Here is a 22,909-nt window from a genome sequence, read left to right as displayed (position 1 = left end):
ACTCGTGTTGAAGCTGCTGACCACATGCTGAAAAATGACCGAAATTCAGGTCACCTGCTTTGTAAAAAAAATGGTGACCCTACTTAAAATATTCTTTAAACAGGAAGACACAGCTGACCAGCCAATGTACGACAGAGCTTTAATTCGTCTTTTACACAGCCACTGTCTGAAAGAGGTTGACTTAAGGAGAGGAAGAGGAGAGAGAGGTTGTGAGGAGGGAGGAAGGCGGGAGACTGATCCGTTAGTTGGCCGCGATGGTCTCCCTGATCCAGTTATGGAAGGCGCACACCTTTGTGTAGACACCAGGGTAATTGGGCTCAGCACACCCCTGTCCCCACGATACCAGCCCATGCAGCTCCCCACGGCACACCAGAGGACTGCCAGAATCACCCTGAGAGAGATAGAGAGAAAGAGAGAGAGAGAGAGAGAGAGAGAGACCAGTAAAACAGGGATGGGCGAACATGCACAGGACAGAGAACCAGAGGCAGTGACGAAACTTATGAGGACCAGAGGCAGTGAGGGTACTTATGAGGACTAGAGGCAGTGAGGGTACTTATGAGGACTAGAGGCAGTGAGGATACTTATGAGGACCGGCAGTGAGTGAGGCTACTATGAGGACCAGAGGCAGTGAGGGTATTATGAGGACTAGAGGCAGTGAGGGTACTTATGAGGACTAGAGGCAGTGAGGGTACTTATGAGGACCGGCAGTAGTGAGGCTACTTATGAGGACCAGAGGCAGTGAGGGTACTTATGAGGACCAGAGGCAGTGAGGGTACTTATGAGGACCAGAGGCAGTGAGGGTACTTATGAGGACCGGCAGTAGTGAGGGTACTTATGAGGACCAGAGGCAGTGAGGGTACTTATGAGGACCAGAGGCAGTGAGGGTACTTATGAGGACCAGCAGTGGTGAGGGTACTTACAAGGTCCAGAGCTAGAGAGGGTACTTACATTGCAGGCATCCCTGCCCCCATCCATGTATCCAGCACACACCATGGTTGAGGTGATCATCCCAGGGTACGCGTTCTCACACTTTGCGGCATCCACAATGGGGACATCCAGACACTGCAGGCGCAGGGGCAAGTTCACTGTGACACATAAGACACAGTGAGACGCAGTGAGACACAGGTGCAGTGCAGTCCAGTGTTCAACATCACACTCTGTCCCATTTCCTGTTTTCATCTCTCATAGAAGATTGCCTCTAATTGTCCAATGAGGGACCTAGCGCCTGAAACACAAGTTTTCTGGCTCAAAACACAGTCAAAACCAAGTAAGTTGTGGTCCAAAATGGGACATTGCGTGTATGGATAGCAAGACAGCTAGTTAACGAACTGGAGATTGGTAGCTCCGGTTAGCCACATTATTCAGCTGGCTATATTACCATTGTGCTGTACCACATGTTTTCAAACTTTCAAGAATTTTAGCATACAAACTGTTGATAAATTACTTACATTTGTAGAAGGCCTCAGGAGGAATAACCTCACGTCCGTCATCCGCCATTGTCGTTCTAACAGTTTTTCTCTAAATGAATTATGGGATTTTTCCCAGTCGGAGCATGCACGGATGCACACTTCAAATTTTGATCAAACGGAGTGCGCATCTGGGTACTTTATCCCTGCTCCGCACTACCGAACTTCGGTTTGGACTCGCACTCCAAGATGGAGGCATGCTCGCTATGCGCACTCGGAGCATGGAAGTATGTGGTTTGGGACACAGCCATTGTTTAAAGTACTGCAGGTGTTGCTATTTATCCGTTAACCCTTAGAAGAGTGGAATGTTCAAGTCAAAATCAAGTCAGTGTTCTAGAACGCCATTGCTTTCAGTTACCAGTAGTGACTGTGACATCAGCATTAGAATGAAATGCATCTTTCACAGGAGCCCTGACTGAGAGAGAACTGAAGCAGCTGAGGTAGTGGTGATGATGTGTGCAGCGTACAGACAGGCTTTAACACAAGTACTGGGAGGGAAAGTGACATCACAGTGCACTGAGAGGGGAAGAGAGGAACACACTGGCACACCACTGACAGACAGGGAAGCTCAGATATGGCCTCACTCACCAGGGTTAACCGATGTGGTGCCCCAGCCGGCTACGGTGCAGGGGATCCCACCGGTGGGGCAGCCGGACGGCAGGGAAACTGGCCGCACCGCGTCGGTGATGGTCACCGGGTGGAACAGCTTGATCAGCATGATGTCGTGGTCCAGAGTCCGGTAGTCATAGCTGAAAGGAGGACGCGCGAAAGGGCGGAGTCATTGTCTGGTAGTCACAGCAACCGTGATGATGCACACAGGGGGACGTGGCCGCAGCCTGAAATTTACAGCCATGGCGATGGTATCCAAAGGGGACAAAATCGACATCTGGTTGTCATAGAGACAGTGATAATTATTGAAGGGGGTGGGCACTGTCTGGTAATGTGCGTAGGAGGCAGATAAACAGGCCCTTTCATTATTTTCTTTAAAATAGTCCAAAGTTCAACAGTATGTTATAGGGAGGATAGAAAAGAGAGGCTCACCTGGGATGCCAGATGATGTTGTCAGTCTTCATGAGCTGCTCAGTGCCCTCAAACACCCTCAGGTCATGCTCCCCAAGCATGATCTGCATGGCATAGGGGCTGGGGAGAGGACGAACAAGGAGTTTTATCAGTGAGAGAGAGGGGCAGTTCAGAGGCTGGTCCACACATATTGACCCTGTATTTGCTGGTTTTCTGATCTGAATTATTTAAGAGCCCCAGTTTAATTAAATACTCAATGGGGTGATCACAGCTGATGACTGTGGAAGCTGGCCAACCTAAGTTAAAAACCACCAAAATAAGCTATAAGCCATCAAACACACCACCCCTTCGCTGTTCTACATACTGTTCACCAGCTGGCACGCGAAAGGTAGATAATTAAATACTTTTCATTCTCACTGGACTTAGAGAGAAAGTAGCATGGGTTTGCTCTGGCCTACTCTTCACAAACCTCATCCAGTTTCAGGCACCACGTGAATTGTCATCACAAATGGCCAGCCATTGTTCTAATGACAACATAAGCCATTGGAAATGGGGACCGATTGGCCTACTGCTGGCCTCACTTTTTAAACTATGTGCAATACTTACTTGTACCAACAGTGGGCGACAGAGAGCACCCACTGTTCATTGATGAGCACTGCCCCGCAGAAGTGGTAGCCGTAGTTGAGGGAGGCGACCCAGGGCTGAGAATTGGGCTGGCAGTCTGTTCCCCCAATGATCCGGCCTTCCTCTCTGGGCACCGCCACTAAGAGGGACCCGAAAATACCATCATCATCATGTTATTGGGGAATACAGGGACTTACAACCCCAAATGCAAATACATGAGATACACAGCTTTTTAATATTTTGTAGAAAATATCAGATCACTTGCTTGTAATTCACAATTTTCCTCAGTACGGTAGGTTCTTTTTTGTTATTTGTGTATATTATAAAACACTAACATCCCCTTTATTATTGTAAATTGCAGTACCCTTAAAATCAGATTTCTTTCGAATAACTGCACAGCCTCATGACGACAAGGTGACATGAAGACATTCAGCATGATTAACAAATGCAAACATTCAGTGTGATTTCCATTGCAGTTTCACTGGCTGTAACTACAATAAGGACTGAAGCATTTTTAAAGACGGTTTTATGCTAGAATCGTAAAATTGTATCATCTCAGTATTATAGCTGACCTGTGGCATAACAGCAAAACAATGTGAATGCTTCAGTTATTTTATGTTGTCATTTTACAGGCTCATCATCACAACTACTGATTATGAATATCTTTATATTAATTATTTATATCATATTTATATGGTCTTTTTTTACCCGCAGCTCCCACCAACACTAGCAGTACGAGAAGCCTCATGGTGTCCAGTCAATGCAGACAGTCTCAGCTGAAGACAGGAGGCCACACACTGGCCTTTTTATACCCTGACCATTAACCACCCCCCCCCCCACCCCACCCCACTCCCACCACCCAACACACACACACACACACCTGCAGGTAATCTGCAGGTAATGGTTAACCTCTGCTTGGCAGGAAATGTATGCCTGGCAAGGAAATATTGGAAATTATGGGGGAAACATGGTGCACAAGGCCATTTACAGTTGGACATCCAACTAACACGCACACACACGCACACGCATGCACGCACGCACGCACACGCACACGCACGCACACACACACACACGCACACACAATACTAAATAATGCTGTCCATTTAAAAGATGACTACCATGGTGTTTTGCTATTGTTCATACTCCTACATTCTTTTTTTTTACTATATGAGCTACATGAAAATGTTAGCATGGATGCATTGACAGTTCGTGCTTACAGCGATGACTCCCAGTCAGAGATTCTGTATCGTTTCATCTATCCATTTATCACCACCGTTTTGTTCTTTTTTTTTTTTTTGTTCACAACTGTATCGCACACATGCTTTAGTGAATAAGCACCTCAAAAAAGCCAACCTGCTGCTGTCAGCCAGAGAGCTGCAGTGGAACACAGAACTGTATATGGAAAAGATATTTATATTTAAGCAGGGGAACTCTGGGTGACCACTTTCCAGATATATCTAGCACTAATGCACAATGCATGTTGTAAATGATTCCAGTGAATTAATTATTTAATCCTCTCTAGAGTCCTTTCTGAGCACCTCCCATTAAACAATGCTGCATAGTCCTGACCTCAGTTCAAACAGCCTTCTTTTCGTAGATATTTTGAAATCTTCAATCCCATGGTACTCTATTTTCGATTGCTGAGAAATTTACTCAGAAATGATGTTAAAATCATTTCTGAAATGCTCCTATATTAGTACCATATAATACATGTATGTTCTTTGAATTAGAAAAAAAAATTGTTACATTTATGAAATCAGTGAGTAAAATAACTTATGGGATAGAATCTCCTGATTACTTGCTATGACGCACTCTATAAAAGCATACAAGCATCTACACATGTTGTCTGACCTTGAATTAAATCCAAAAGTTGTGTGGACCAAAAACAGAGTGTGGAAAATGACCATCTGTTAAGTTCGTAGGGTTTAAAAAATAAAAAAAACCTGAAAAAATATATTAATTCTTGAATGTCAAAACATGATTCACTTGCCATGTATTATCACTGCACCGTATGCTATAATTTATTTTACATCATTGTTTTACATTACAAGTACACTCGTGAAGACTAGCATAAACTTTACAAGTTCATTTAGGTGATGGCTGAGATCGCTGATCTGTGTTTATAAAGAAAAGTAATAACACTTGTATTTAATTACTGCTGAAATTTTATGACAAATACATATTGAAAAATGCCAAAAACAGTAATGCCTTAAAAACAAAAACCACAATTAAAAAAATGATATAGAGACCTAAGAAAGGGTGTTCTGTCTAACTCCTAACTTTTTAAGATGCCACAGTATCAAGAGTTCAGAGACCTGTCACTGACATGCCATCTGCATTTGGAATGTATTGTCTAATTCTAGCTTAATCTCTGCATTTTTGAGAGTTGACCAGATAGGTCATGTTATGAAATGCTAAAAGTAATTACTTACAAACCGGTCAGCAGTGTCAGATCATGAAATGCTCTTGTAGCGCTTGATAGCTCTGCCAAGATGAATAAGCCTAATTAAAAAGCATGTCTAATACTAAGCCCCAGAAATCAACAGAAAGCACAGCTAAACATTTTTGCAGGATCCTCAGTTGCCCCCACAGAGATGAAATGACAATTTCATTTTGTGAGTTCTGAGATTCCTACAGCTGTTAAAACAGCTGATACTTTCCATAATTTTGTTTTGTATGAAGTATCTCACAATGTTAAGCGTGAGATATTAGCACATGAAAAAAAAGCAACTTATTAACTTGGGGGCGACTTGCATCATGGCTGGCCAACGAGGTGTGTGTGTGTGTGAGAGAGAGAGAGAGAGACAGTGTGAATGTGTGTGTGTGTGTGTGTGTGTGTGAGAGAGCGTGTGTGGGGTGGGGGGGGGGCATTGCGCTCAGATAAAGGTCCTACTATAAATACTTGGTAGCAGAGCACCAAGCTTTCAGTCAGGGTGAAGATTAGTGTTGGCAACATGATTGGCTTGATTGTACTAGCGCTCCTCGGCTCAGCAGGTAGTATACAGACTGACAGGCCTGGCATATTCTCATACATACACATAGGCAGACATGCGGTACATTCACATGCACAACCTGAACAGACAAACAAAATCACTGCTGGCAACAACACTGTAGTGCGTATGGCATGGTCAACACAGGAACCAAAACTCTCACACTCTTAAATGGGGACAACGAATATTCAGTGATACATAATTGGACTGATGGAAAGGCTCCATGAAATCACATAGATATGATCACAAACTGACTGGCAATCATCATACATATTTAATCAATTATTGATCTAGTCATTTAATGAGGAACTATGATCAGCTGGCGCAGTGCTGAAAACAGTCTGCCTGCAGATTGACCGGAATCGTGAATAGTAAAAAATGGCTGCTGTTGGTTTTAAGGAATAAGGAGAGTATATTAATTTTGTTTGTATGCTGCAGCTTTGAAAGTAGTACAAAATAACATACTGAGTGGCAGTCATAGCGAGGACGCTAACGCATGTTCAGTATTGGGTCTAATATCCAGCTTTTGTATTTATTCAAGTGTATTCATGCCCCTCCCTCCCTCCTGTCGGACACTGTCAGCCACAGCTCCTCTGGAAGACAAGATCGTCGGCGGTTATGAGTGCCCGCGCCATTCCCAGCCCTGGCAAGTCTCGCTCAACATCGGCTACCACTTCTGCGGCGGCTCCCTCATAAACGACCAGTGGGTCATCTCCGCTGCCCACTGCTGGATGAAGTGAGTACTGCAACAAACAAACAAACAAACAAAAAAAAAACTATATATATATATATATATATATATATATATATATTTTTTTTTTTTTCTCATATTCCTCTCCTCTCTCTTCTCCTCCTTGAGCCCGTACGAACAGATGGCCATCCTGGGCGACCACCACATCTGGCAGTACGAGGGCACGGAGCAATACATGTCCGTCAACGCCATCTACTGGCACCAGAGCTACGACTACCAGACTCTGGACTATGACATCATGCTTCTGAAGCTGGCCCACCCGGTCACCGTCAACGAGTTCGTCCGGCCCATCGCCCTGCCCACGGCCTGTCCCGTCGCCGGGGACAGGTGCGTGGTGTCCGGCTGGGGCAACATTTACACCGATCAGGGTGAGAGCGCCGTCCCGAAAACAGAGACACAATGCACCGTAAAGACAAATCGTTTGAGGTATTCATATGCATGGAGGAAATCTAAGTTGGGATGCTTTTGTTAAAATGACAATTCAAGTTGGTCATATTTCGTACAATATTTCTTGGGGAAAGAAAGAACGGAGAGAGCGTGTACTCGTGCTACTTATTTGGGTCGAAGTGGAAGGTTTGCAGGTTTCTTACTGTCTGGTTCCCTACTGTTTAATTATTTGCACTCATCCTCCTCTCATCCCTCGCTCTCCCCACCTCTCCTGCAGTGTTTAACCCCTTCAACCTGCAGTGCGTGGACGTACCGATCCTGTCCCAGCAGGACTGTGAGGGCTCCTACCCCGGCCAGATCACCAAAAACATGGTGTGTGCCGGCTATCTGGAGGGGGGAAAGGACGCCTGCCAGGTACAGAGGATGGTCACGCCGTCTTACACCAACTGAAACGCTTACAATCCTTAAAGCCAATGTATTCATTCACATCGAGAGTGTGGAGCAAAATACCATTAGTAGAACACAACACGGTGTCGGCGCATCTGATAAGGAAGCACAAGGTATCAGCACAATGCGTTCTCACTGCTAATACCGTAATACTGCAGTCTGTCCTTTTTACTACCCACAATCCCACAAATAACATAAAGACAGATGCCCTGTGAATGGGAGTGGAGATTGTTTGTGCCAAATCGTAAGTTCTAAATACTTGTTTAAACAATAAATATGTATCAAGTAGCATGAAACTATGTGACTTCAAAATATCAGTATTGTGCACATCAAACTTTAACTATGAAAATAGTGTTTCTCCTGAGCCAATATTTTCAAGAAAAACGAGTTAATTGGTCTAATTAACACAAATCAGACCATTGAAATTTGCAAACAATTCACCGCACACCATGGCAACATACCATCCATCTTCTGCTCAAACACTCATTTAAATTTAATTAAGTTTGATAGTTCAAATGTTAGCGCTGATGCAGTCTGCGGAGAGCAATTGTATCATGTGATACACCTTGCCGGGCGATGGGCCATTCATGAACACACGACTGTTTGCGCACAAGCATTTGCAGTTCTCCAAATAAGATAAAATAGATGAGGTGGGATTGTTTCCACAATCAAATAGAAACGTAACTATTGTTATTCAGCATTTGTCCGTGCTTTGTGTCTGACACACTGTCCTCCCCCTTTTTTCTTTTTAACTTCTATCCGACCATCTGCACTGTCCTGCTCTCTTGACCCTATTCTGTGACCCCCCCGCCCCAATCTCAGGGTGACTCAGGCGGCCCGCTGGCGTGTAACGGCGAGCTGCAGGGCATCGTATCCTGGGGTTACGGCTGCGCCCAGCCCAACTATCCCGGCGTTTACACCAAGGTCTGCGCCCTGCTGCCCTGGATCAAGGACATTCTCAACAGCTACTAGGCCCCAGACCACCGCCGCGGCCAAAGCCGCCCAGCCCTGGAGTCACTGAAGAAAGTCTTCAGTCTTCAGTAGACCTGCTTGTTGATAAAAATTAAGCCAATAAAACATTGTCTCCTAAATCTCTCCATTATTATTGCTGAAAACTCACTCCAGGCCAGTAGAAGTTTTTTTTTTCCAAAACTGAAGCAGGCGGACTATGTGTGTGTGGGGCCATGCCATGATATAAGTCCCCCTGTGTACATATTCATGAATGGCTAAGATTGAAGAATGCGGTTGTCTGTGCTTGAATTTTCAAATGAGTATAGGAGCCAGAAGGAACAGGGATATGAAACAACTGGGAAAAAATGGAAAATGTAATTTTAGTTTTTAGCTATTTGTCGACTTGTTTCACAAAATTTTAGATTCAGTGTAACTTTGCAAATTCCAATTAATTTTCAGTTACAGTGCTAGTTTGCATTGAAAGCCAAAGCTTATGAACCACTATCAAACACAAATTGGGAGATTATTTATCAGCAAAGCTACATATTAAAATGAAATACACATACAGTACAGTAGTTATTCATTTTATTTTTATACTCACCAAAGGCACGTTTCCACCTAAATTAACCCTAAATTAACTTTTAGTCCCAGGAACTACTTTTCAAGGAACTAAAAGGTTCCTTCAGCCCATTGTTGTCTGCGTTAGCCCACTGATGTATGAAAAAGCGACGTTGTCGTCGGTCCATCTGTCCTATGATTTCTTCTGTAACCCCATACTACCACCGAAGTAGCCTACATTATTTTCTAATAACCGGGACAGCCCGGAGGGGTTTATTCCACTTATATACAATGGGTTACCAACAATGACTATATATGGTTACTTTTGTATTTATTGATTTTTATCGACTAAATCACCTGAAATTGAAATATTCTTCCGCGGCCGTTTGGGAATATTTTACCGTTGTCAAGCAAAACTGTCGTTGGTAGTTGGACTGGGACCGTTGTTATGCAACAAATAGGATATAACAGGCGAATAGTCAGATTGTAACTGTTTTATATATCCTCTCAAACACATTCATTATGTTTTTATGCGAACATTCACTTTCATGTCTTGACATCCGAGGCGACAGAATGCATGCACATTCCACAAATAACTGGCAACAACAGCAGAAAACATGCACACGTCCTAAACGATTTTCTGTTGAATTGATTACTTTCTCATCGTCAATTCCATATAGGCTAATCGCAAAATGACAAGAATAGAACGAAAACTCGGACTTGCGTGAAAATTTAAATTTGCAGTGGTACAGCCACCTTTTACTGTATCACCAATGTAAATTACGCAGAACTACCGCATACCTCACACAACTGTATCAAACGTTTTGAGTCAATTACAACGGGCTAACAAAGAAAATCTGGAAGAAAATATTCAGCGACCGAATTAATCCGTTTGAATGTTTTGGTACGTAATATGCTGTCCTAGCACGAATGCTTAACATTTTATAAAATGAATACTAAAGCAAGAAAAGAACAGAAGAGCACACGTTATAATTCCAAGACGTTGGCAGGCTGTAACCAAAAGTAGGCTACTGCGCCGCATAACATACAAGTTTGATTTCAAGTTATTATGAAAATAAATCACGGTCGAAATAAAACACTGCGAGTAGTCAACCAATCAGAAATTTTCAGCGCTTGCGCCCCACCCCAGAAGTTCCGGTACTTTTGGAAAGTACTAAACCCCGAGCAGGGACTTTTTTGATTTTGGTAAAATAAAGTCCCCGGAACTTAATTTAGACCCTAGTTCCTGCGGTCGAAACGGACTGAGTTCCTCAAAAGGTTCCTAGTTCCGGGGTAAAGTTCCTGCGGTGGAAACGCGGCTCAATTCTCACAAGTTAGTCTTTACTCTGGATAAACTGACAGCACACAATCTTATTTTAATATTAGTAAGGACCTTCTCCTCTTTCTTGAGAAAGCAATGGATCCTGAGATCATATTGCAATTTAAGCCATTTGGATTAATAAACAACTCAACAGTTCCCATAGTAACTAATAAGAGTTGCAAATGACACCTAAAGCCGCGTTTCCATCGCAGGAACTTTGATAAAGTTTGATAAAGAGGCAACTATGGCCCCAATACTGCACAGTTGCGAAACATTCTACTGGATCGGCATTATGTAAACCTTAGGATTTCCGTGTACAGTATAATCATATCTGGTGTTGTTGGAAAACCGTCACGGGGAATACGTTGGTGTCATTGGTGGTGTGGCACAGTGAGCGATGAGCGAAGATCCTGGAACACCATTCCAAAGTGAACTGACTATACGCGTTCCTTCACTGCTCTGATACTTCTGCTGTTTATCTGAGGGGATGCTTACATCAGTTATACACACATGGGAATCTCAAGTGCTCTCCGTGTATTTACAAAATGTCCGGAGTAATGTGAAACGCCTTAATATTCTTGGCATAATTCCACACAAGTCTGAAAACAAAATGACATAGCGCAAGCTCTGCGTTCCCTAACCTTGGCTGCGTGTTTGCCTCTCCCGATGAGAATGCCTCTGTGTGCTAGTTCTACCCATGGTAGTCAGGACAGCAGAATCATTGGCTGTTTTACAACACAAACTGGAAAATTCAAATAGCATCTTGGTGTTATGTCCCTACTTAGGACACACAGGTTGAAAATAAAAGAAAGCACGGACTGACAAACAGCTCGAATATGGAATTTCAAGAATGAACTCAGCGAATCTGGCAGGTTAAGCAAAACCGCTCGGTGGGAGGATGTTTTATTTTGATAACAGCCAAACACATGAGCCGTGTCGCTCCCGCTACGCCACACTCTCTCCTAGAAACTGTATGTTCACTTATTTACATGCCAGCCTCTTTACCAATCACAATGTTGTGTTTACCAGTGCCTGTACGGTTTACCATTTTAAAATATACCCAATTCTAACGTGGGGTTAGTTCACCTCACTTGGATCCCCTCCCATCACCATCCCCTTGCTCTCCTATACTTTAATACAAATGATATCTTCATGGCCTTATGTTTTTTTTTTTCATTTTTAGGATACGTTATGGATGCAGTGAGTATTATACTATGTGTATGTAGGATGTGCATTTTGGTTCTTGATTAGCATTGCTAAATTGGATCAGTGCTTTTCCTGGTGTTGCATATGCACTCGCTGGTCTGGGAATATTGTTTGCCAGGTCTGTTCTCTGACAGTGTAAGTCCCTCTGGATAAGTGCATCAGCTAAATGAACGTAATACAGTGCAATATAATGAAATCATCTGTAAAACATGAAGAGTTTTTCTTTTTATTTCCCATCATTCAGTGTGAAAGTGATACTTAGTGTGCCTCTGTAGCTGTAAGAAAAGGAGGAACTTGTGCGAAATATGCAACAGTGTTGAGTCGTCCGTCCTCTTGTATAGAATGTGTGACATGACTGTCTTGAGGATGAAGAAATATTTAGTAATATTTAGAATGACGCAGATTAAATGACTGATAATTCCAATGATTTAATGTATAATGCTCAGACCTACAATATAATTCCCATGATTTAATGCATACTGCTGAGTAAAATATATTTTGGCAAATGCCCTGTTTATTGCACTGATACAATTAAAAGCGCTGAGAAATGAATGATCTGAATAAACTTCCCAGGGCTAAAAATATTCTCTGCTTATAGAATACTATGTTAAAATAGATCAAACTATTAGATCAAGCTGATTACCTTGAACAGGCTACTATGAGTACTAGTATAATTTTATTGTAACGTCCACACTTGTAACACGGATCAATTGAACACCGTGTAGTCTACTGTCCAGATAATTTAACAGAATACCATTGAGCATCTTATTAAAACCCATAAATATTGTGTCACTGACTGCGAAAGTCAAATATACACCTTGTGCACTATAGGAAACCTCTGGGAATCTTCCGGAATTCCACTTGGTAGAAAACGAGCCAGCAGACTGGTATATTTTGTTGGAAATGCTTTATTTGTCACACTGTCCATAGATCTGTTGGAAGCGGTTGTTGGTGGACTGCACAGAATGCTGTTGCGCTGTGTGACTGCAGTGGAGTCGCATAGCTGGGATCAAACTCAGTTGCTGGCCATGGTGGTGCGGAGCCAGTCACTGAACATGCACACCTGGAGACAAGGAAAGACACAAATGAATGGTAATACTTTGGTGAAACCTGTTCCATTTCGTTTATCTGGTCTGTCTAACCATAGACAGAGCTCAGTGGGAAAACGCCTTGCTATATTAGCACAAACAATAATACACGTCCAAGAACTATGTGCTCATGGTCTAATCAATGCACATTATGATCAAAACTTACTGTAAGGTCCTCTTGAGGAAATACAGACGATCACACAGACAAACAGAGACAGACGCTACTGTACCTTAGCGTAGACACCGGGGTGATCCTGCTCCGCACAGCCATATCCCCAGGACACAACACCCTGCAGCTCACCGTTACACACCACAGGGCCGCCAGAGTCACCCTGAGAGGGAGAGCGGGAGAGAGGGAGGGAGGGCAGGAGGAAGGTCAAGCTTAATGTGCTGCTACACGGTGCTGGCACAGAGAGGTCAGTGTGTGTATTAGTGTCCATGTTACAGCAGCAGTGTGAGAGTGACGCTTGTGTGTAGCCTCTGTAGCAGTGAGGGGAGGAGCAGCACACAGCCGTAAGGCCACAGTGACTTCAGTAGCTACCTGGCAGGAGTCCTTGCCTCCCTCCAGGTACCCAGCGCAGAACATGGTGGAGGTGATCATGCCAGGGTAGGAGTTTGAGCAGTCGTTGTCCGACAGGATGGGGATTTCCAGACACTGAAGCTTGTCTCCGCTAACGGCTATGGGGAAGGAGGGAGATGGGGAAAGAGGGAGGTAAAGGACAGGAAGGGTAGATGTCATCACTCCTCCTGGTGGACTAAATATGACCTGGCAGGTGAGCCCACGTTAGGGACTGGAAGCTACCCAGGATGGTCACTGGCTCATTTAACTGATTGAAGAGTAGAATTTTCAGAATGTATTTTCAACATTCTAAGTCTGTGTTCTAGAACTCCATTGTTTCAATTACCACAGTGGTTGCTATGTCAGCATTACAATGTTCAGTTAAGAACATTCTAATTGCATGTTTGTGCTCTCACACCTTTAAGTATTAACCTTTGACCCCACTGACTTACTCACCAGGGTTCATAGTGTTGCCCCAGCCAGTGACTCTGCACATGGTGCCAGCAGGGGCACACCTGGTGGGCAGGGCCACGGGCTGCACGTTGCTGTTCAGGGTGGCAGGCCTGCTCAGCTTGATCAGCATGACGTCACTGTCCAGGTCCCAGGAGCTGTAGTTGGGGTTGCGGATGACGTTGGAAGCGCCGATGAACTGCTCGGTGCCCTCGTTCAGCCCGATGTGGTGCTCACCCAGGCGCACTTCCAAACGGCTCGGACTGACAGAAATGCAGAATCGTGATTAAACGCCAATAAGATGACCAATTTCGTTAAAACCCCCATATAAGAACCCCACACTCTTATTTGTTCTGCTACTGTAACTCTTTGAAGAAATGTAGTATTGTGAGAACTGTTAACATCCTATATCAAATTTTCCCCAAACTGTTGTGGTGTCTTTACAGCACGTATCTAAACTTATAGAGATTATGGTGCTGAAGCTGTGGACTGAAGAGCTTAAGGACGTTGATCTGACTCACGATTTGTAGCAGTGAGCGGCGGACACCACCCAGTTCTCGCTGACCAGGGAGCCACCGCAGAAGTGGTACCCAGTGTTCAGAGACGCCTGCCAGGGCTGGGAGTGGGGCTCACACTCGTACCCTCCAACAATCTTATCATCATCCAGAGCCACTGCAGTGGGCGGGGTTATTGACACACAGATAAGAGTCATGCGAACGTCACAAACAAGTATCCCAGAACACCTTGAATTAATATAATTAAATGGAAGAATCAACTGTTCCAGCTTGAAAGCTATTTCACTCTCATATTTTTTTGTACCTTGTTAATTGATTTTAAAAACTTTTTAATTTTTAAATATGTTGTTAGCTCACCAGCGACTCCCAGAAGCAGAATAAAAACCAGAGACCTCATGGTTGCTTTGTGATCCTGTCGAATGAAGGGCTCTCAAGACTACCGCAGTTCTTATAGGAATCCGTTTGGTTCCGCCACGCCACTGCAGATCTCATTGGCTATGGAGGAACCAATCAAAAGTCCCAACCATTGCCACCACTGCTTGATGGTAGATTGTGGCAGAAGATGTTTGTTAATAAATAATTACCGTCGATTTACAGTACACAGTTTAAGTTACAAATGCAACTTTTCCCCATGGTAAATATATTGGTTCATTTTATATGTCTATGATTTTTTTACTAAATTAAATAGAATGATAGACAGTCTAGCCATTTCATGCATAGACTAGCATCAAACAAACGAGTCGAAAAAATTCATCACCTCACGAAAGAGAGATTCAGTATAAACTATATTTTGTTCTTTATTTCATCTAATTACATTTTTCTTTGGCTAAACATCCAAACAAGCCATTTTGTGATGAACTATTTGAAGTATATATATATATATGGTCAAAGTCAAAGTCAATGCTTTACTTAATAATAGAATAACATTTTTTATAACGATCTTAACAACAATATTATTTGTTACTGTTGTGTATATAGATGCACCATGTGCAAGACTTGTGAATCATACATATAATTAGCTCACATTTTCTGTAAACATGAGTTCAAAGTGAAATCATACTTTAATCAAGGGATCCTATACAGGATCCGATGCACAAGCTCAACGCTGAAAAAGCTTTTCACATTATGAACTGTCAAAAGGAGACATTTCATTTAAGGTTGAATAAGGTAATGCGTTTTGAAATGTATTCTGAGTTATAAATTAAAAAAGGGGGGGGGATTGGTTGAAAGCAGTACAGTATTCCAGTACAGGTTGGTTTTGTGCCTAATCTACAGCATACAGCATTCAGCCTTGAGGCATAATCTCTTGGCATTGCATTGATTTTAACAGCTGCAATCCCTCATGAAGCTTCCGTGCTTTTTCTACCTTTAATTTTGTGACGATGAAGCCACAATATTACATTTTGGCTGTAGAGAACTGGGATACGAGGTTAACGTACATTAATTCATTATATATGTTTTAATCCAGGCTTTCGGTAGATGCTTTTAGCAAAAGAGACTTATAAAAGATGCATTTAACATGACAAAAGAACTATAGCTGGAGTTGTAAGCTTGTGCAGGCTGTTTCCTGTATAGGTGTGGTAAGGTATTCCAAAATATTCCTTTTATTCACGGTAAAATGTCCAGTACAAATTCAACACAAACAGCACATATAAGTCCAAATGTGACCATTATGACTCTGTAAGGGTTCATTTAAGACTAAGTTCTTTACATATCCTTTTTATAAAGAAATGTTTAGGACAACATACCTGTGTCATTTATTTGAAGTGCCTTAAATCAGAAACATTTCTGCACTGTCACTGACAACAGCAACATGTATATATATACATATTGGCTAGCGACATATGTCTGAAATGATCAGGGATGTTAAGTGTTGACTGGCACCTTATGAGTTAAAATATTCCAAACATGAATTTGACCTCAGCTGTCCCCGCAGGACACTATTTTGAACTGCCTTGGACCGGCTCATGAATTTGTTTTTCCAAGCAAATGCCAAAAAAAAAAAAAAAAAAAAGAAACGATGAGAAAACCCCAGCTGTCACCTCTTCTGGATGGAGCCCAAAAGTGTCGGTAAAAGTAACTTGAGTTCAGGGGGACTCTGTTTTCCGTTTCATTGAGAAAGAAAGGGAGAAGGTACAGTAACAGGGAGAAACTGATGAAGAGAAGGCAGTTGAAGAAAGTCACTTCTCTCATGTTCTGTGTTGAGGTCGGGTACAGAACCTCTGTCACAAGCCATCCACTGAGCTGTCAGATATAAGACAAGGGTAAACGTCTTCCTGCAGATATTATTACGTGGGTGTCCATATTAGTCCAACAGTTCAGAAAACATTGTCACAACATTGTGTTTTTGTGTGTGTGTGTGTGTGTGTGAAAATACAGAGGAGGATGTCATGAAAAAAACCATGAAACCATAGCATTAGAAATGTGCATGATAGTCCAATCTGTGTTTGGATGTGTAGTGTACTTGGAACAAGCTTAGTGTGTCAAGCCAACATATTCCTCAGCAACCTTTTTTGCTTATGGACATTTCAGTTGTTCCCAAAACCTTGCAGAGTTATGACATATAAAATAATAATTGCAGTGGCACTGGACTAGAAGAGTGGTTTTCTACTCTAGTTTTTGGAGAGCCACAGGGTGTGTTGTTACTCACTTAAAGCAGTTTATTGCACATATACAGTAAATCACCACCTATTATTTATTGGGTCTGAAATTGTTTAAAGTGAAAACAAAAACCAGCAGAACTTGTGTCTCTCCAGGGCCTGCATTCAGAACCATAGGACTAGACTAACACTAACACCAGTTGAGCACACAGACATTGTAAAACAATTGTATTGTCATGTTGTGTGTTTTTTCTATTTTATTTTATTTTTTCCCCCACTGTATGCATTTTGGGCTGCAAACCTACATGAAAAGTGTCATATAAGTAAAGTTTTTATTCATTATTACACAACTTCAAAGATAAGAGCCCAAATAATTAATCGGCTATTTATTGGTTGATTCCTGACCAATGAGGTATGAGGTATGCGATAAAGGTTGGCATATAAACGGCGATGCAAGACTCAATCCTCAGTCATCTGAATCGCAGTGAAAAAACAGTTATGAAGTCTCTCATCTTCGTTCTGGTGCTGGGCACTGCATGTGAGTTCACTTTTCTCTACCAGCTGTGCATTATATGAGATGCAGGCATGCATTTAGTTACAAGACATTTCAGTTACAACATTAATGACATTAATGATTTCTCTCTCATTTATGGTATCTCTCTCTCTCTTGCTCTCTTTTTCTCTCCCTGTGTCATTTTTTTTTTTTTTTGCAGTGGCTCTGGATGACGACAAGATTGTTGGAGGGTACGAGTGTGAGCCCCACTCCCAGCCCTGGCAGGTGTCGCTGAACGCTGGGTACCACTTCTGCGGTGGTCCTGTCGCGAACTGTGTCGCGTCACTGTACCAACGTGAGCAGACTGACCTCTAAGCCTTGCGATGACCAGTGGTTTGCCACAGCTACACCTAGCCAGACTGGTTCTTTAGCACTTTGGTACTTGACCAGTGACTTCAGCCACAGCTTAAGCACCTAGTCTTTCAGACTGATGTTCTTAAGCCTTTAGCGTACTTACCAGTGGACTTCAGCCCACAGCTTAAGCACCCTAGTCTTTCAGACTGATGTTCTTAAGCACTTTAGCGTACTTGACCAGTGGACTTCAGCCCACAGCTTAAGCACCCTAGTCTTTCAGACTGATGTTCTTAAGCACTTTAGCGTACTTGACCAGTGGACTTCAGCCCACAGCTTAAGCACCCTAGTCTTTCAGACTGATGTTCTTAAGCACTTTAGCGTACTTGACCAGTGGACTTCAGTCCATAGCTTAAGCACTGTAATCTGTAAATTTGGTGAAGTGCTGTAGAAAGAGTCCATCTCCATGGGCTGGGGAAATATTTGATATAGGATGCTAGCAGTCCTCACTATGCTACATTTGTTAGAGTAGCATAGTGAGAGTTACAGTAGCACAACAAGGAAGAGTAGAATGGGGGATTTTAACAGCATCAAAGAACATGCTGATCTATTGGTCATCGTCTAGTTCCCCTGAGTTTAACATTGTGCCACTCTGTTTATTTCTGTCAGTCCCAGCAGTTTGGAAGTGCGCCTGGGTGAGCACCACATCATGGTGAATGAGGGCACCGAGCAGTTCATCGGCGCTTCCCACGTCATCCGCAACCCCAACTACAGCTCCTGGGACCTGGACAGTGACATCATGCTGATCAAGCTGAGCAGGCCTGTCACCCTGAACAGCAATGTGCAGCCCGTGGCCCTGCCCACCAGGTGTGCCCCTGCTGGCACCATGTGCAGAGTCACTGGCTGGGGCAACACTATGAACCCTGGTGAGTAAGTCAGTGGGGTCAAAGGTTAATACTTAAAGGTGTGAGATCACAAATATGTGATTAGAATGTTCTCAACTGAACATTCTAATTCTGATGTAACAATCACTGTGGTAATTGAAACAATGGAGTTCTAGAACACAGACTTAGAATGTTGAAAATACATTCTGAAAAATCTACTCTTCAATCAGTTAAATGCGACCAGTGACCATCCTGGGTAGCTTCCAGTCCCTAACGTGGGCTCACCTGCCAGGTCATATTTAGTCCACCAGGAGGAGTGATGACATCTACCCTTCCTGTCTTTTACCTCCCTCTTTCCCCCTCTCCCTCCTTCCCATAGCCGTTAGCGGAGACAAGCTTCAGTGTCTGGAAATCCCCATCCTGTCGGACAACGACTGCTCAAACTCCTACCCTGGCATGATCACCTCCACCATGTTCTGCGCTGGGTACCTGGACGGAGGCAAGGACTCCTGCCAGGTAGCTACTGAAGTCACTGTGGACTTACGGCTGTGTGCTGCTCCTCCCCTCACTGCTACAGAGGCTACACACAAGCGTCACTCTCACACTGCTGCTGTAACATGGACACTAATACACACACTGACCTCTCTGTGCCAGCACCGTGTAGCAGCACATTGAGCTTGACCTTCCTCCCTCACTCCCTCTCTCTCTCCCTCTCAGGGTGACTCTGGCGGCCCTGTGGTCTGTAATGGTGAGCTGCAGGGTGTTGTGTCCTGGGGATACGGGTGTGCGGAGCAGAATCGCCCTGGTGTCTACAACAAGGTAAAGCACCGCCAGCCTCTGTTTGTCTGTGTGTCACAAACACTGTCTACTGTCTACCATATTTGCTCAAGAGGACCTTTCAGTATCTTCTGAGCATTACATGCATCGATCAGAACCTGAGCACACAGTGCTTCGACATGCATTACTGTTTGTGCTAATATAGCAAGGCTTTACCCCACTGAGCTCTGTTTATGTTTACATTTGAAAGGGATCAGCTGATTAATTTAGTCAGTTTTAAGTACAACAATAGATACAACCAGATAATCTAAATGGAACAGTTCTCGCCAAAGTATTACCATTCATTTGTGTCTTTCCTTGTCTCTAGGTGTGCATGTTCAGTGACTGGCTCCGCACCACCATGGCCAGCAACTGAGTTTGATCCCCACTCCCTCCCTCCACTGCAGTCACACAACGCAACAGCATTCTGTGCAGTCTACCAACAATCGCTTCCAACAGATCTATGGACAGTGTGACAAATAAAGCATTTGCAACAAAATATACCAGTCTGCTGCCTCGTTTTCTACCAAGTGGAATTCCGGAATATTCCCAGAGGTTTCCTATAGTGCACAAGGTGTATATTTGACTTTCGCAGTCAGTGACACATTATTTATGGGTTTTAATAAGATGCTCAATGGTACTCAGTTAAATTAAATTGACAGCAGAGATACAGACTACATGTGTTCAATTATTCAGTGTTATAAGTGTGAACTGTACAATTATACTAGTTCTCATAACAGACTATTCTAGGAGATAAGCGCTACACAAGATCACGTTTCGACATATCACTTAAATTACAGACAATAACATTTACGTAATTTGTATACTACTTTTGTATAATAAATGATAAATATTCCTTTGTGTGTAGCTATAAATTTTATGTTTTCATTTTAGGCACTTTGACACTCTTATCCAGAGGGACTGACACAGCTTACATTCTTTCCATACAATCAGTAATACAGCTAGGTATTTACTGATGCAATTCGGATAAAGTACCTTGCACAAGGGTACAATGGTATTGCCCCACCTAGGAATCAAACTTGCAATCCAGAGTCACTCTAATTACCTCCTATGAAAAATTCACATGTAGTGGAAGTGTTTATTCTCAACTTTTATTTTATGACATTAATGTTTTACCATGTAGAAATGACAGCGCTTTTTATACATAAATTTTTATACATGTATAAAACGTGCCGTAGTTTCTACATGGTGAAACCAAAATGTATAAAAATCCCCTTCACGGAAAACAGAGGATATAACATTTTGGAGAAGCGGAACTTAAATTAATTTATAAGTCGTCAGTGCACACACGGAATGTAATAAGCGCTGCACAGGCAAACGGGGGAATGTGACAGAAAAGTGTAAACGAGTGTAGTAGCTGGGTGACACCTGTCATATTCTGTAGTATTTTAAGTTGAGTAAATAATTTCCTGAACGATTTGACAACACGTTTCCATTGAGTTTCACGTGTATTTACATGCTAGCTAAATAGCTAGTCAGTTGCACCGACGAGATGCGTCTCTCCTTGTCGACCTTAATTTCACATGGCCGAATGGCCAGACGGATGGGTCTCGGCCCTAAATCACGGATTGACATGCTTCGGAACATTTTGACAGGACTGGTTCGGCACGAAAGGATAGAGACTACCCGAGGTCGAGCCGATGAAGTCCGGTTCTACGCCGAGAAGGTGAGCGACCTGGCAGTCCGGCGTGCTCGTTTGTCCTAGCTAGCTAACTAACTAACTAAGTAATGGTTATCATAGTACTCGATTTCCGATTGCCGATAAGTTGTCGTGCTAAATCACAGTTTTGTTTCTTGTGTGGCTAGCTAGGTTTCCTGTATATTTTGCTTCCTTCTCTAATGCTGTGTATGTAGCCAGCCTCCTTTAACGTTTTCCTCAACTCCCTTTGCGTATGTTAAAAAGCATGATGGGTTAGGTTAGATTTAGAAGGGCGTGTAGCACTTTCCAACCGTTAGTCGAGGATATCATATAAGCTTTAAATAAAGCAGTTCACAGCATAACTCTTTCTGGAAAGAAAGCTTTCACACAGTGCACCACAACATTTACCTAAGAAGCTTGAAAAATATTTATATCTCAGACTGCAACGCGAAAGTAATTCTAATATACAGTCTGCCCCCATCAAACACTTATACATAAAAAGATAAAATATTGACAGTGTTGACTCCTGGTGGAAAGTGACAAACTGACAAAACATAGAACAAATACCCAAACCGTCAGGGCTCTCGGATCGGATTGGGCGACGAAGCAAATTGAGATGCATGTTTGAGTGAAGGAGTGTGAGCTCAACTCTGTGTTACGGTCACAGTACACCAGTAGCTTTGAGATGGTGTAGGTCACACCTAAAGACACATCTGACCTTTCTCCTTTTCTCAGCTGATTGACTACGCAAAAAAGGGAGTCACGGATGAGAAGGCAATGAAAATGGCCACCTTCTGGCTCACGGTATGTACATAGCGTACAGTTTACCCTTGGGTCTGCAGCGTTTCTCAGTTTCATTAAGTAATGTATAGTATCTCTGTGGTTACCTGTAAAATTATTTGAACCCCAGGCGAAGTGTAATTCTCCATCCTGGTATATTGGGGGTGAATTGCGTCATTTCCCCCGACAGGAGAAAGATCTGGTCCCAAAGCTCTTCGAAGTCCTGGCGCCTCGATTTGAGAACCAGCAGAAGGGCTACACGCGTATGGCTCGGATCCCGAACCGCACCAACTTGGACCGGGCGGCAATGGCGGTCCTGGAGTACAAAGGCAACCCGTACCCGGCCCTGTTACCGCCAAACGCGACAGCGACCTCACGCTGCTCAACCAGCTGCTGAAAGGCTACAGGGAGGAGAGGGAGCAGCAGAGAGCAACCAAAGCAAACTTGAGTCCCGCTGTCTCTCATAACATTTAAGCCACGCCCTTAACGTTGGTTTTGGAAGTGACTGTACACACCCTTGTTCCGCTCTCTGCTTTGCTAAAATGTGTTCCTATAATGAGGTATGTAAAAAAAGAAAAAAAAAGTGTGAATTAAACCTTTCTGGAAGATGCCGGTGTGAAAGTTAATGCAATGTGCCTAGTGACATTCATTTTTGCTGCAGAGGGGCACAGAACATGAACCAGGATTTCTTTAACGCAGAAATACACCATGAGTCTGTATGACTGGAGTTCTTGATTAGCTCTTGAATATACTGCACATCTACTCTGACTGGACTAAATTACTCATGAATTGTCGATTGCGTGAAGATGAAAACATGGGGTCATTTATACCTATCTGGGACACTGGTCCATTAAATTTTTATCCTAGTTTAATTGTAAAATAAGTGTATCAGAATGCTCACCTTTCCAAAGCTAGGGCAGATCTAAAGCCTAAGACTACCACTGAGCCTTAACTTAATTGTAATCTCCCACAATGCACGCTCAAACGCCTAG

General features: G+C 43.1%; 5 protein-coding genes across 5 annotated transcripts; 3 read left to right on the top strand and 2 right to left on the bottom strand.

Moving 5' to 3' along the window:
- Positions 1–125: 125 nt before the first annotated feature.
- LOC135234515 (trypsin-like) lies at positions 126–3,909 on the bottom strand. Its single transcript, XM_064299201.1, has 6 exons — positions 3,819–3,909; positions 3,093–3,249; positions 2,508–2,606; positions 2,055–2,215; positions 949–1,085; positions 126–391 (listed from the first exon to the last, which is right to left on the bottom strand). The coding sequence occupies exons 1-6, from the start codon at positions 3,856–3,858 to the stop codon at positions 242–244; spliced, it is 744 nt and encodes a 247-aa protein (XP_064155271.1). The 5' UTR covers positions 3,859–3,909; the 3' UTR covers positions 126–241.
- Positions 3,910–6,033: 2,124 nt separating this feature from the next.
- LOC135234521 (serine protease 1-like) lies at positions 6,034–8,776 on the top strand. Its single transcript, XM_064299212.1, has 5 exons — positions 6,034–6,104; positions 6,683–6,836; positions 6,960–7,219; positions 7,516–7,652; positions 8,508–8,776. The coding sequence occupies exons 1-5, from the start codon at positions 6,065–6,067 to the stop codon at positions 8,655–8,657; spliced, it is 741 nt and encodes a 246-aa protein (XP_064155282.1). The 5' UTR covers positions 6,034–6,064; the 3' UTR covers positions 8,658–8,776.
- Positions 8,777–12,611: 3,835 nt separating this feature from the next.
- On the bottom strand, positions 12,612–14,793 carry LOC135234526 (trypsin-1-like). Its single transcript, XM_064299226.1, has 6 exons — positions 14,691–14,793; positions 14,340–14,490; positions 13,825–14,081; positions 13,351–13,487; positions 13,040–13,141; positions 12,612–12,784 (listed from the first exon to the last, which is right to left on the bottom strand). Exons 1-6 carry the CDS (start codon positions 14,728–14,730, stop codon positions 12,737–12,739), a joined length of 735 nt encoding a protein of 244 aa, XP_064155296.1. The 5' UTR covers positions 14,731–14,793; the 3' UTR covers positions 12,612–12,736.
- Positions 14,794–17,362: 2,569 nt separating this feature from the next.
- On the top strand, positions 17,363–19,978 carry LOC135234542 (trypsin-2-like). Its single transcript, XM_064299250.1, has 6 exons — positions 17,363–17,471; positions 17,647–17,785; positions 18,456–18,703; positions 19,041–19,177; positions 19,379–19,480; positions 19,806–19,978. Exons 1-6 carry the CDS (start codon positions 17,384–17,386, stop codon positions 19,851–19,853), a joined length of 762 nt encoding a protein of 253 aa, XP_064155320.1. The 5' UTR covers positions 17,363–17,383; the 3' UTR covers positions 19,854–19,978.
- Positions 19,979–20,781: 803 nt separating this feature from the next.
- On the top strand, positions 20,782–22,525 carry mrpl17 (mitochondrial ribosomal protein L17). Its single transcript, XM_064299238.1, is given in 4 exon segments — positions 20,782–21,164; positions 21,873–21,941; positions 22,108–22,272; positions 22,275–22,525. Coding segments are annotated over 4 exon segments (525 nt in total). The 5' UTR covers positions 20,782–20,990; the 3' UTR covers positions 22,392–22,525.
- The last annotated feature ends 384 nt before the right edge of the window (positions 22,526–22,909 follow it).

The sequence above is a fragment of the Anguilla rostrata genome, chromosome 1 (genome assembly GCF_018555375.3).
Source record: "Anguilla rostrata isolate EN2019 chromosome 1, ASM1855537v3, whole genome shotgun sequence".
Classification (NCBI taxonomy): domain Eukaryota; kingdom Metazoa; phylum Chordata; class Actinopteri; order Anguilliformes; family Anguillidae; genus Anguilla; species Anguilla rostrata.
Note: the sequence above shows the minus strand (reverse complement) of the source record. Positions and strands in the feature narration are given on the sequence as shown.

Bases quoted from the DNA above. Each gene is read 5' to 3' on its own strand.
- LOC135234521 (XM_064299212.1), top strand. From the start codon at position 6,065: ATGATTGGCTTGATTGTACTAGCGCTCCTCGGCTCAGCAG. The intron at 7,220-7,515 runs GTGAGAGCGCCG...CCTCTCCTGCAG, and splicing joins CAACATTTACACCGATCAGG to TGTTTAACCCCTTCAACCTG. The intron at 7,653-8,507 runs GTACAGAGGATG...CCCCAATCTCAG, and splicing joins GGGGAAAGGACGCCTGCCAG to GGTGACTCAGGCGGCCCGCT.
- LOC135234526 (XM_064299226.1), bottom strand. From the start codon at position 14,730: ATGAGGTCTCTGGTTTTTATTCTGCTTCTGGGAGTCGCTG. The intron at 13,488-13,824 runs GTGAGTAAGTCA...CCTTCCCCATAG, and splicing joins GGGCAACACTATGAACCCTG to CCGTTAGCGGAGACAAGCTT. The intron at 12,785-13,039 runs GTACAGTAGCGT...CCTTGTCTCCAG, and splicing joins ACCCCGGTGTCTACGCTAAG to GTGTGCATGTTCAGTGACTG.
- LOC135234515 (XM_064299201.1), bottom strand. From the start codon at position 3,858: ATGAGGCTTCTCGTACTGCTAGTGTTGGTGGGAGCTGCGG. The intron at 2,607-3,092 runs GTAAGTATTGCA...TCCTCTCCCCAG, and splicing joins GTCGCCCACTGTTGGTACAA to CCCCTATGCCATGCAGATCA. The intron at 392-948 runs GTAAGTACCCTC...TATCTCTCTCAG, and splicing joins GGGGCAGGGATGCCTGCAAT to GGTGATTCTGGCAGTCCTCT.
- LOC135234542 (XM_064299250.1), top strand. From the start codon at position 17,384: ATGCAAGACTCAATCCTCAGTCATCTGAATCGCAGTGAAAAAACAGTT. The intron at 17,786-18,455 runs GCAGACTGACCT...CAGTCCCAGCAG, and splicing joins GCGTCACTGTACCAACGTGA to TTTGGAAGTGCGCCTGGGTG. The intron at 19,178-19,378 runs GTAGCTACTGAA...TCTCCCTCTCAG, and splicing joins GAGGCAAGGACTCCTGCCAG to GGTGACTCTGGCGGCCCTGT.